Source organism: Parasteatoda tepidariorum, chromosome 6, assembly GCF_982258835.1.
Source record: "Parasteatoda tepidariorum strain Cologne lab strain chromosome 6, Ptep-v5.0, whole genome shotgun sequence".
Classification (NCBI taxonomy): Eukaryota; Metazoa; Arthropoda; class Arachnida; order Araneae; family Theridiidae; genus Parasteatoda; species Parasteatoda tepidariorum.
Window position 1 is genome coordinate 29,887,237 of NC_141760.1, and position 11,567 is coordinate 29,898,803.

Below are 11,567 nucleotides of genomic sequence, written 5' to 3' on the forward strand. Positions count from 1 at the left end.
ATGCAACTGAGGCAATAAAAAAACCCATAAAATTATTTAAAAATCAGTTAATGTGACATTTAATCTTTAGACCCTTCAGCACATTAAAAAAAAGCAACTTACGTTTATTTAAAATGTACTTTAAAGCAATTTAAATTAACTGTAAATGTAGTAATTAATTTAGCTTTAAATGTATCGTAAATTTCGGCCTTAAAACATTTTATTATAAGTTCAAATATGTTTGTCTATGCAATAAAATGTCCTCAAATGAAGTGTGATTGTAATAAGTACACTATAATACCATTAAATTTCATTTCATTATAATCATTACTTTTTTTTTTGTAATTGATTTCAAATAGAGTTCAATGCCACTTTTCTTTTTGTATTCTTAAGCTTATTTTTAAGATAATAAAGCTCAAAAAGTTTACAACTCAAAAATGTTTAAAATCAATTTCAAAATAGAAAACTCTCAACTAATTTTGAAATTTTCCAGAATTAAAAAATAGTTCCAAATTGTTTACTATATATGACTGGTTATTATCCAAGCAAGCAATAATGCAAGCAAAAAAAAATTTTTTTTTTGAAAGAGATTTTTTTAGAAAATTTCTTCAATCTCATGAAACTTTTTAAAATGTGTAAAAACCAAAAGACTAAGTGCAGGAGTTCTTTTTGAAAATACATGAGTAAATATCTAAAACAAACAATTGATAACTTTATTTATTGAATTTTATGTACAAATGAATAAAATGTTGAGCCTCTCAACATACTAAAACACATAAATGACTTTAATTTGATAAACCTAGAGAGTTCAGAACTGACTTTTTATATTCACTGAGAGTTTCCTCAGTTTCACCTTTGTTGAGTAGTTCAGTGACAGCTTTACCAAAAGATGTCACTTTTTCAGAATTTTTTGTTTCTTCTACAATGTTATCCTAAAATTAAATATCAAAAATATATTAAAAATTATATTTTGTACGAGTAAATAGAAATTCTACAGCTTACTGGGAAAGTATAAATTTGCAGCATCTGCGTATTATTAATAGAGTTAAAAAATAATGTGATTAGAGTTTGAGAAATAGTGACACTTAAAAGATCTAATTATTATGGACAACTTAAGTTTTAAATCAGTTTTTTTCTTCTTTTTTTGTTATGAATATATACAACTGACCTCAAACACACAAGGTGTGATAGAAAAATTATGAAATATTTATTTTACAAAGCCTGGATGGATCACAGTATGCTTGGACTAGTTTGGTTAAAGGGAATTAACTCTCCATTTCATAGTACACTTTGAATGTAAATGACACACTTTAGAAGTGCTTGAGTGTGAAATGTTACACTCAATATCTTTGAAATTGAAGAAAGAAAAAGGGCAGTTCTCAAATGATGGGAGCGTTACTTTAAGATCTGACAAATATTAAGTTTAAATATAATCGACAGTTTGCAAGTTTTTAATTTAAATTTATAATTAAAAAGTTAATTATAGAATTAAAAAGAAAGTATTGCATTATTGCAAAATTTTTCTATAAACACCCAAAAACAATTTTTTTTTCTTTTTAAAAAAACTAACTAAGACAACATAATACACAAAAAATATAAATGTCTTTTTTTAATTAAATTTTAACAGTTTAAAAATAAAAATAACAACACAATGTGGTATCCAAATTATCAGGTCGTAAAAAAATATTTAAAACAGAAAAACCTGCTTATAATAATACCCTTTCAATAATACAAAAATAAATAAAGAAATACTAAAAAATACTTTTTGATTAATTTTAAATGTCACCCAAAAACATTTTTAACATTACACCAATATAGAGTATATGTTATTGTGATTTTTTTGGGGGTGGATTTTAGGATTTTGTTTCAATAGAAAAAAATAAGAATTAAATTGAGAAAAAAATTTGAATTAAATTTAGCATAAATTATAAATTTTTTGGACAAACATTTATGTCTCCGTCAAACAAGAAAAAAAAACATGATGGTCCCTATAAATTAGTTTGAAAATTTTAATAGTTTTAGCAGTAGATTAAAAATTATTTAATAATTTTAAAATTAAAATAAAATAGACTTACATTATCTGATTTAGATTCTATGAGTGCTATTGTTTTAGACATTTTATTTTCAATACGGCTGTTCTCAAAGAAAAATTTTTCCATGTCAGCCTCTGTCTTTTCGTGTTCCCACGGCTCTGTTACCTGCATTAGAAATCAATATCAACTAAATGTAAAATGCATAATTTTAAATACAGTTAAATCTTCCAAGCATTAGCCTTCAAGTTAAATTTCAACAGTTTTTGTTGGACCAAAGCAATTTTCTTAAAGTTCAAACAAAAAATAAAAACTTTACAATTTCAAACAATTCAGCATTTTAATCAATCAAACTAATTCATTATAAAGTAAACTTACCCAAGATTCATGATGCAAAGCAGTCAATAGATACATTAAATAATCATAATTTTGTTTTCTCAGTGGACATCTAAAAAAAATGAAACTCAGATTGTTATATAAGTAATGTTTGAAAAAATTAACAATTATATAAAACTTAGTCCCCCCCAAAAAAGTATTAGATAATTAGATAGCATTAGAAGTAATAATTACTGGATGGAAACCTGAAATTATTGTAGTAAGAAGAAAAAGTACCTTTTTTGGCTAAAAATTTAAGAGTGTTTTTCAAAGCTATGTCGTTTGAGAAAAGAAAAAGACAGTTTAAGTAAAAATATTTTAAACTCAAAAACTTTAATTTTAAAATATACATACTATACTCTTAAAAAGAATTGCACAGTCTTTTAAAGAGACGAAAAGCTGAAGCATTTTAAAAAAAAACCTATACATTAAACTTGTTTAAAATGCCAGTTATGGAAGCTTTTTCTGCAAAAGCTACCTGTGGAAGCTTTTTCTTTTGCATAGCTTTTTCTATACAAAAATTGTTAAAATCAATGAATCTCTTTTTTTTGTAGGCTTTTAAAAGCGCACAGCATGAAAGTAACTTTTTACATATTAAGAGATTACACCACAAACTTTTTTTAAGTTCACAATATTGAATTTTTTTTATTTTTTTTCTGTTAACAATTTCAAGCCAAATTCATAATTAGTGTAGTGGATGGGGCTAAAAGTGGGAAAAATGTAAACAACCAAGAACAAATGTTACAAACTCATAATAAAGTAGTAAAATAATGCTTAAAAAGAGTTATTTTGTATAACATCAGAGCCTTCAAAAGGAGCCTTAATCTGATTGAGCAGCAGTTTCACATTTAGAGGGACAACATTTAATCCTTTAAGCACCAAAAAAATAAACAAGTTTCTGTTGAATATTTCCTCTTTACAACTCTCCAAACAAAATAATTGAGAGAAACCAATTTGTTATGCAGATAAACTACTAAATTGAATAGTAAGAAACTCAGGATCAAGCAGTAAAAGTGTTTAGAAATAAAATTATAACATTAATCCCAAAATGTATTAATTTTAACCATCCAAGCATTAAATAATTATGCTATAATATTCTTTACATCTTTTCTTGATTAAGGAAGAAAATCATATTAAACAACAAGAAAATCTGGTTCAAAACGTTGAAAGAAACTTCAAGATGAAGATCACTTTTTCAGAAATTATAATAATTTATTTTTGACAATATGCTGCTGTGTCACAAAATGGACAAACATGGGAGGATGTTTCTTATCCGCATGCCATTCCTTATCATTATCTAATTCAAAGATGAAAATTGGACAACCATGTGAAAAATAAAGCAAGTTGAAATGTGTAACAACAATGACTTTTTTTCCCTTTGTAAATCAGTTTTGTTTGTACTATTTTATTTATTTTGAGTTATTTTATTTTATTTCTTTCTCAAGCATATTTTTAGGGTACAGCACTGTCCTCAATGTTTTGTTACTATGTTTGTAAACAAAAACTGAGACAGGAAGAGGAATCATAAAGTTTGTGACAAAACTAAAAGAATAATATCAATAAGTGACATGGGAGGAAGATCTGGTTATGTCTTATCTGATGTTAATACAGAGTTCTTCAAATAGCGACGCTTGGTTTTTGAGCTAAAATATGTTTCAGTTTCTTAATATTTTTCATAATGGTTTCCTGTGTACAGCTGTTTTAATATTTTTTAAGTATTGTTTTAATAAACTGACATTTTTTTAAATTTGACATTAGTCTTCATTTAAACCAGCACAAGAACAATTGTGGGTTTTTAGATTTAACAAAATGCATCTCAATATGAGTAAATCTGCTAGTATCAGATATTTGATACATTTTGAAACAGCATATTTTCATTAATTTTACAACTTTTAAATTCATTCTAAATAACAAAATAAATTATTTAAAAAAAACAGTTGTCAGAAAATAATAAGAAAAAACATCAAATAAGGGACTTATTATGAAACGATAACAAGTCACAAGTGAAAGCAAAAAAGCTAAATCTCATAGAGGTTGTATATTGTTGGTGACTATTTAAATCTGGGCACTGTTCTGAATATCAAGACCATGACTGAAAAGTTACATCAGAAATATACCTAGGCCACCTGACCTTGAAGTTCAGAACTTCGAACCTCCAAGTCCAATCTACAAACTGCAGAATTTAGGAATATGGTCTGTGTTTGGGACTTAGCCCCATAATGATTATGCTTAGTGTTTAAATAAGTAAGGAAAAGTATGTGCATAACTCTTTGTTTAAATGTTACATTTGGGATGAAAACTTAAAAGCAGTGTTTTTGCGGAGTCCATTTTCATAAACGAGCATTTCAAGTAGCGTCGAACTTTTGTAAACACAGATTTCAAGCTGTGACCATTTTTGTAAGCATGCATTTTGATCTTTGCCCATTTTCTTAAATGTGCATTTTGAGTTGTATCCATTTTTGTAACATGCATTTTCAGCAGCGTGAAAACTCACAGAAAATATGCATGTATATCACATGTTTTGGGATAATAATCTCAAAATTAATATAAAAATATGACTTCTTAAATTTTTTGCTGTTAAAATAAATTTCCAAACTAATCAGAAAAATGTGTTACTTCATTGTTTTGCAACAAGCTTTTCAATACAAGCAAAATGTAATTTTTATACAAAAATTATTCATTTAATTAATCATTTACATAACTATCCAATTGAAAACAGCTACAAAGATAACTCCTACGTTAACCTATGGAGAATGACATGAGAACATCTTATATGTTTCTTTATTGACCATATTACTAAATTTAATGGTGTAAATATTTATTAATGCCTACATTTAATGTTTTTTTTTTAATTATTATAATAAATTTGAAATTCTAACTAATATTAACTAGAATAAATTATTAACTAGAATATTAACTAGAAATATTAATCAGATATTTAATAAATAAGGAAAATTTGTTAATATAATTTTCTATAGGTTAGAGTTTTGCAGAATTCTTGAGAAATTGAATAAAATCAAATTTATAATATTACCTGCTAGCAGTAATAACCAGCTCATCAGTACCTTTTTTGTAACGATTGCTCCCAGCGAGTCTAAGTAGTTTATCACGAGCATGATAATCAAAATTCAAACTACTTAACTTTATCTGAAATATAAAAATATGTAAGAAATTCATTTATTTCTGCACAAATAAATTTTTTAGGGAATTTTAATGAAACTGCTTTAATTACTTTATATAATATATTTGGTTAAATATTCAAGGTGTTTTCGAATGAAAAGTCAAAAGAAAAACAATAAGATGTGATGTTAAACAGACGAACATAAACCACCATAGCGATTCTAATATACTTTTCTTTATATAAGCCTTAAAGTTGAAAATATATAAAAAAATCATGAAATATGGACATTCTTTACACATTAAGATACTAATTTTTTAAACTATATTTTCATGATATATCAAATATATAATAATTGTTGACAACGATAAGCACTGACTTCTATAACATAGTGATCATAAAATACCACAAAGATTAATGAGTAAGGTATTATCACAATAACAATCAACAACAATAAAATCACTACACCCTTGTCTCTACTATAGTGATTCACAATTTAAAAGTATTGTTAAATTAACTCAAGTTTGTATGTAGCCAATTCCTTAGGTAACATATAATAACAAGTGCATTGACAGTGTAAGTATACAAATTATTCTATATTTGATACTTACTCACTATTTTTTAAAATGTGTAACTTGCATATGAAAAATTAATTTTTTTAAACTAATTTGGTGAATGAAAATGTTTAATGTTAATAAAATTAAAAAATATATCCTAATATATTGAGTTATTTTTGGACAATACATTGCGAAATTAAAATTTCAAAATTTTAATTACTAAGCACTAATTAGTATGAGTCACTAATGAGAAATTTTAAACACAGAAAATCTTATTAGTTTTTCATAATACATTTAAGAGCATTGTGTTTTGAAAATTATAAATGGGAATCAAAATGATACACCTTTCACATTTACACATCTGTACATAAAACAAGACGTAGCTGTTTTCTGGAAATTTTAACAATAACAGATCAAAGGCCAGTCTTTTTAAAAAAATTTATCCTCTATTTAAAATTAAATGAAGTACAAAGTTGAGCAATACACTGGAATACAAAGAAAATAAAGGCAATAGATAAGCTATAAATGCCTAATATCACAAAATGCAATGCAAAAAAAAAAAGGTAAGTAGATAGGTACTTAAATGATTTCTGTACAAATAACTTTGTACAGAAATCACGCTGAATGTTTATAAAGAAGAATGACATCATGTGAAGTAAAAAAACAGCAATCTGGTTCCATTTCAATTTTGAAGCAAATGAATAATAAAATAATATTCGATTCATAATTTCTCAAAATTTTGGGGCCATCCCCAATGCCACGGGTCAAACTGATATGCCTGAATTGCACTAACCAGAATATTAATCACAAATTTTATATTTATTGAATAAATTACAAAAATGAATAAAATTTAATTTTCATGAAAAAAAAAACTTTTTTAACCTACTACTGCTTAAACCTAATTGAAAAGTTTTAATCTTTCATGCACAGTAATACTTTCACGGATTTGGAGTACACACAATTAACGTCATAACATACAACTCAAAATATTTGAAATACAAAATTAAATAACATCATACAGTTAGCGTAACAGCTCTTGAACGCTCATCACGAATTGTTGGACTTGCATGGCAGTAATCGGAAGTAATAATCTCAACTGGAAAATGCTTTTCGCAATCTTCATCAGTTTCCAATCCCTTAGGCCATTCAGTGCAAAATTCTAACAACAAAAAAAGAAAACAAAAAAAAGCAAAGTTAAAAATAGAAACGGAATAGAATGCAAAATAAAAAAAAAATTTTTCAAAATATAATTTATATTCTTAGTTATTTAGTGAAAAATACTTCAAAAAAGTAACATAAAACAAATACAGTAACAAAACGTAAAAAATATTCTAAAATATTAGCTATACAATTTTTAATCTCTTAAGCCTTTCTTTACAAAAATTTCTCAAAATGTTCAGAAGTTCACAATATATATCTAAAAAAGGAAGAAAAAAAAGTTTAAAAAATAAACTTTTGCAGAAAAATATAATTGGTCCAAGCAAGCATCGACTAAACAGAGGTAATAAGTAATACTATTGATATTGTGGTAATAGGTGCCTTAAAAAACTAATATTAGTGCAATCAAAATACACTGCTCAAAAAAATTAAGGGAGTCATGCGCTCCCCTAATTTTTTTGAGCAGTATATATATATATATATATATATATATATATATATATATATATATATATATATATATATATATATATATATATATATATATATATATATATATATATATATATATATATATATATATATATATATAAATAAATTAGGGGGGCACATGGCTCCCCTAATTTTTTTGTGCAGTGCAGTTATTTTTATGGCTTTTCAAAGTCAAACATTACTTAAACTTCACTTAAAACCCTGACATGTACTAGTGTCATAATTTCATTGAAAACTTTCACACAGTTTTTTGAAGTTGATTGCAGATGATAAAACATTTAAAAAATTTGTAAAGTTTTAAAAAATCAGCATTTGTGAAATATGTTTTCACTTCTCAATAAAACAATTAATGTAGTTTTTTTGTAATGAGTTAAAATTTTTTATACTAACTTTTAATTTGAATTTAACAAAAGGCTGAATTTAATAAGTCTCTTGACCCTTTCAGTAAATATGGGTCTTTAAAAGTACAGAATTAAAATACTTAGCTATGGTTTTACACCTATTTATATACTACTTACTTTTGATAGCAGCACAGTGTCTTTTCACAGCAGGAGGTGTTAAATGCAAAAAGTTAGGTATTTTCATCAATTCTGCATTTGCATATTTTCCAGGAGGTGCACGCTTTTGATCATACCCTTGATAAACTGGTAAAGGCACAGCTGAAGGTCTGAAAGTTTTAGCTGCAGGCCAGACACTAGGCCAATCCTGATCAATTGGCATCCTTTTTTCTCGAGGAGGTAAAACCTGAATTATAATTATTAAATATCATTTTGTGTGTTTATAATGACCTAACACCTAATGTTTAAAAGATTTTAAAAAAATCAAATTTAAAAAAAACTATCATTACTGACACAATATATATTACGCAATAAATTTATTTCAGAGAGAAAAATATCTTCAAGCCTAAAATGCAAAAGTAGATATTTACAAAATAAAGTTACACTGCTAAATTTAAATTTAGCAGTGTACTTAACAGTTACCTGACAGCTACTTGATATATTATTCAACAAAAAACAAGTACCTTTTAAGCACTCAAAAAAAATTTTCAAGCACTTTAAAAAAATATTATAATTAGACAGGGTTGGGAAGTTTTTGACAATTGACAGTCTTATCTTATTTTAACCGTCATGTCAAAAAAACAAAACATTTGCATTGTTTTTGACAATTGTCGAAAATCATGAATTTTGAATCATGTAAAACGAATGGCGTTTTCATAATCTACAGACTCACAATACGAAGAAATAAATTGGGGTTGAATTAATTGTGAAAACGTTGAATAGAACAATGTGAACTGCGTCTTTTTGCATAATTCGTAAGAAAATCAACATGGTAAAGGAAAAATCTCATTCTAAAAATGGGAAAATTAAGCACTTTTCAAAAACACACAATGAAAAGAACACCTTTAACAGCTTTTAAAAAACGAAAATTGAAAATAAGCACCTTTAAGCACTTTTTAAAAACGCTATGCACCCTGTTAACAGTTATCTGAATAATAATTATTACATATCATTTTGTGTGTTTACAATGTCTCAACACCTAATGTTTAAAAGATTAAAAAAAATTAAATTTAAAAAAAAAACCATCGCTACTAACACAATATATATTATGCAATAAATTTATTTCAGAGAGAAAAGTATCTTTACGCCTAAAGTGTAAAAGTAGATATTCACGCAATAGAGTTACACTGCTAAATTTAAGTTTCCATCACGTACTTTACGTGTGATTATGTATCTTTTTAGATACTGCTAATTAAATAGAGCAGAATATATTGACATCACATAACATGAAATACAAGATGAAAACATAACACATATCCCGATATAAAGTTACAATTAACATATCAGTTTACAGTTAATTATAGCTGATGCCACATCTCTCCCGTTAAAGTTTAATTACTCTATACGCTCTCATAGTTCTCCCAAAGCATCTAACAATTTTTGGAGATTTATCCTTCTTCTGAGTCAAAACTGTTGGATCCCACTCTATCTCATTCCTCATAAGCTATTTCATATAATATATATTATTATATAAAGTATAACAATATTATTATTTAATTTCATACAGGAGCCATTGTCACGGCGATGTAAATTCACAATATCAAATGCCAGTCAAAACTTACTTTATTAATTTTTGCTTTCATTTACAGCTGCCACAATGTGTGGCTATGTATCTTTGTAGATAATGCTAATTAAATAAAACCAGCATGTACTAACATCACGTGTGAACATTTAATGACACCTTCAATGAGTTACAAGATGAAAACTTTAAACAGATTCCAATTTAAAGTCACAGTTAACATATTTCAGTTCACAGTTAATCATAGCTAATGCCACACTTTATAGATGGTTAATGTACACAAGTTAAACTAAAATAAACTTTTAAAAAAAGAACAATTAAATTTATTAGTTAACTGACTAATTGGTCAAGTAAACACTTACAAATCTATGGTTTACATAAAAAAAATAATAATGTCAGATAATTTACACTTTTCTGAGAAAAATTTTTCATTCTTTTTAAAAATTTATTTAAGGGTTTTGTAAAGAATCAGTAAGCATAAAAACAATCTATAAATACAAAAAGGTAAATAGGTACAAGTATCTATACACATAAAGAATTTGTGCAATAAACATTACTTGAGCATCTCGAAAAAATCGTTTTTCAGTCCTCTTTGCCGCTTTCTTCAGAGGGTATAGCTCCAAAACTCGAAATTCTTCGTCTGAAATGCAGATGCACAAATGAAACAATTTCCAATAACTTTTTAATTAAAAACAGATTAAAAGCTTTACAAATATAATGGAGGATTTTGATATCAGGACCTGTGCCAAAATAATTGCCAAACGTTTGTAACTTGCAGAGAGTAGCCCACAAGAAACCAATATATATATATCACGAATGGGGACCAACTAGAAGAGTATAACTTGCAGCAACCACAGATAAGCTTCTACTTATTTTCCTTTTTTTTTAATTTTTGAAGCCAAAAAATTTCTTTGGCACTTTGGTGATTGTAGTTGGTACCGATGTAGTAATATCTTTAAAGGTATTAATGCTTCATTAATAAATTTTTGAAGACAATGGAAACTGAAATATTGTTAACCAATGGTAGTTCCTGATCAAAAAATGCCAACATCTTTTTTACAACTGCAAACTACAACTTAAACAAAGTAAAATTTTAATTTTAGTTAAAACTTAGTGACTTATGGGATGAGTTTTATGCAACCCTCTTTCACAAAAACTTTAAAATATTTCAGATTTTTAGTAATCACAAATTACGTCTGACTCAGGGTAATTCTTGACTACTTCTGGGATATTTACTAAGAGCCTAATTTATTTTTAGTGAAGAGAAATTTTAAAACATCCATCCTGAAGAGACATCCATAAGACACGGTGAGGTAGCAGGTAGGATAATTAAATTGGGGGGGGGGGAACTAATTTTGCAATGAGTCAAAGGATGACTCGAGTCTTTTATATTTTTTCAATCCCTTTTATAGGATTCAATATCATAAGTTCATAGGAATAGAATACAAAATGATTTATGAGAATTGATTAACCTGTTTGAATATTAGTTTCACTTGAAAATTCTCGATGTTTCATAAAATTTGCCGAATAATATTTAATAAAAAGTAAATTTATTCGAGATTTGCTCAAATTCACGACACCGGCCATGTTTGTTTTTGTAAATAATAAATATACTAATCGATTGCCACCCTATATATTGTAAGATCTGCTACCCAAAAATAAAATCATTTGAAGAAATATTGCTTATCTGAATGCTACCAAAACCTTCTTTTCAATATATTATTCACAATAAAATGCTACTTCACATTGGATTCCAAAAAATTTAAAGCTTTATTTTGAGTT

At 26.5% G+C, this 11,567-nt stretch overlaps 1 protein-coding gene and 1 long non-coding RNA gene across 2 annotated transcripts in view; one reads left to right on the forward strand and one right to left on the reverse strand.

Moving 5' to 3' along the window:
- Positions 1-11,567, forward strand: part of LOC147807748 (uncharacterized) — a 371,001-nt gene that overhangs the window by 264,202 nt on the left and 95,232 nt on the right. The window lies entirely within an intron of this gene.
- mRpS35 (mitochondrial ribosomal protein S35) lies at positions 679-11,493 on the reverse strand. The gene is made up of 8 exons (XM_016058289.4): positions 11,258-11,493; positions 10,343-10,425; positions 8,228-8,453; positions 7,079-7,218; positions 5,419-5,531; positions 2,388-2,457; positions 2,055-2,177; positions 679-911 (listed from the first exon to the last, which is right to left on the reverse strand). Exons 1-8 carry the CDS (start codon positions 11,370-11,372, stop codon positions 765-767), a joined length of 1,017 nt encoding a protein of 338 aa, XP_015913775.2. The 5' UTR covers positions 11,373-11,493; the 3' UTR covers positions 679-764.

Coding starts and splice junctions, on each gene's coding strand:
- mRpS35 (XM_016058289.4), bottom strand. CDS start 11,372: ATGGCCGGTGTCGTGAATTTGAGCAAATCTCGAATAAATTTACTTTTT. Junction 7,219..8,227: donor ACACTGTGCTGCTATCAAAA/GTAAGTAGTATA, acceptor TTTTGTTGTTAG/AATTTTGCACTGAATGGCCT. Junction 5,532..7,078: donor CAAGAGCTGTTACGCTAACT/GTATGATGTTAT, acceptor TTTATATTTCAG/ATAAAGTTAAGTAGTTTGAA.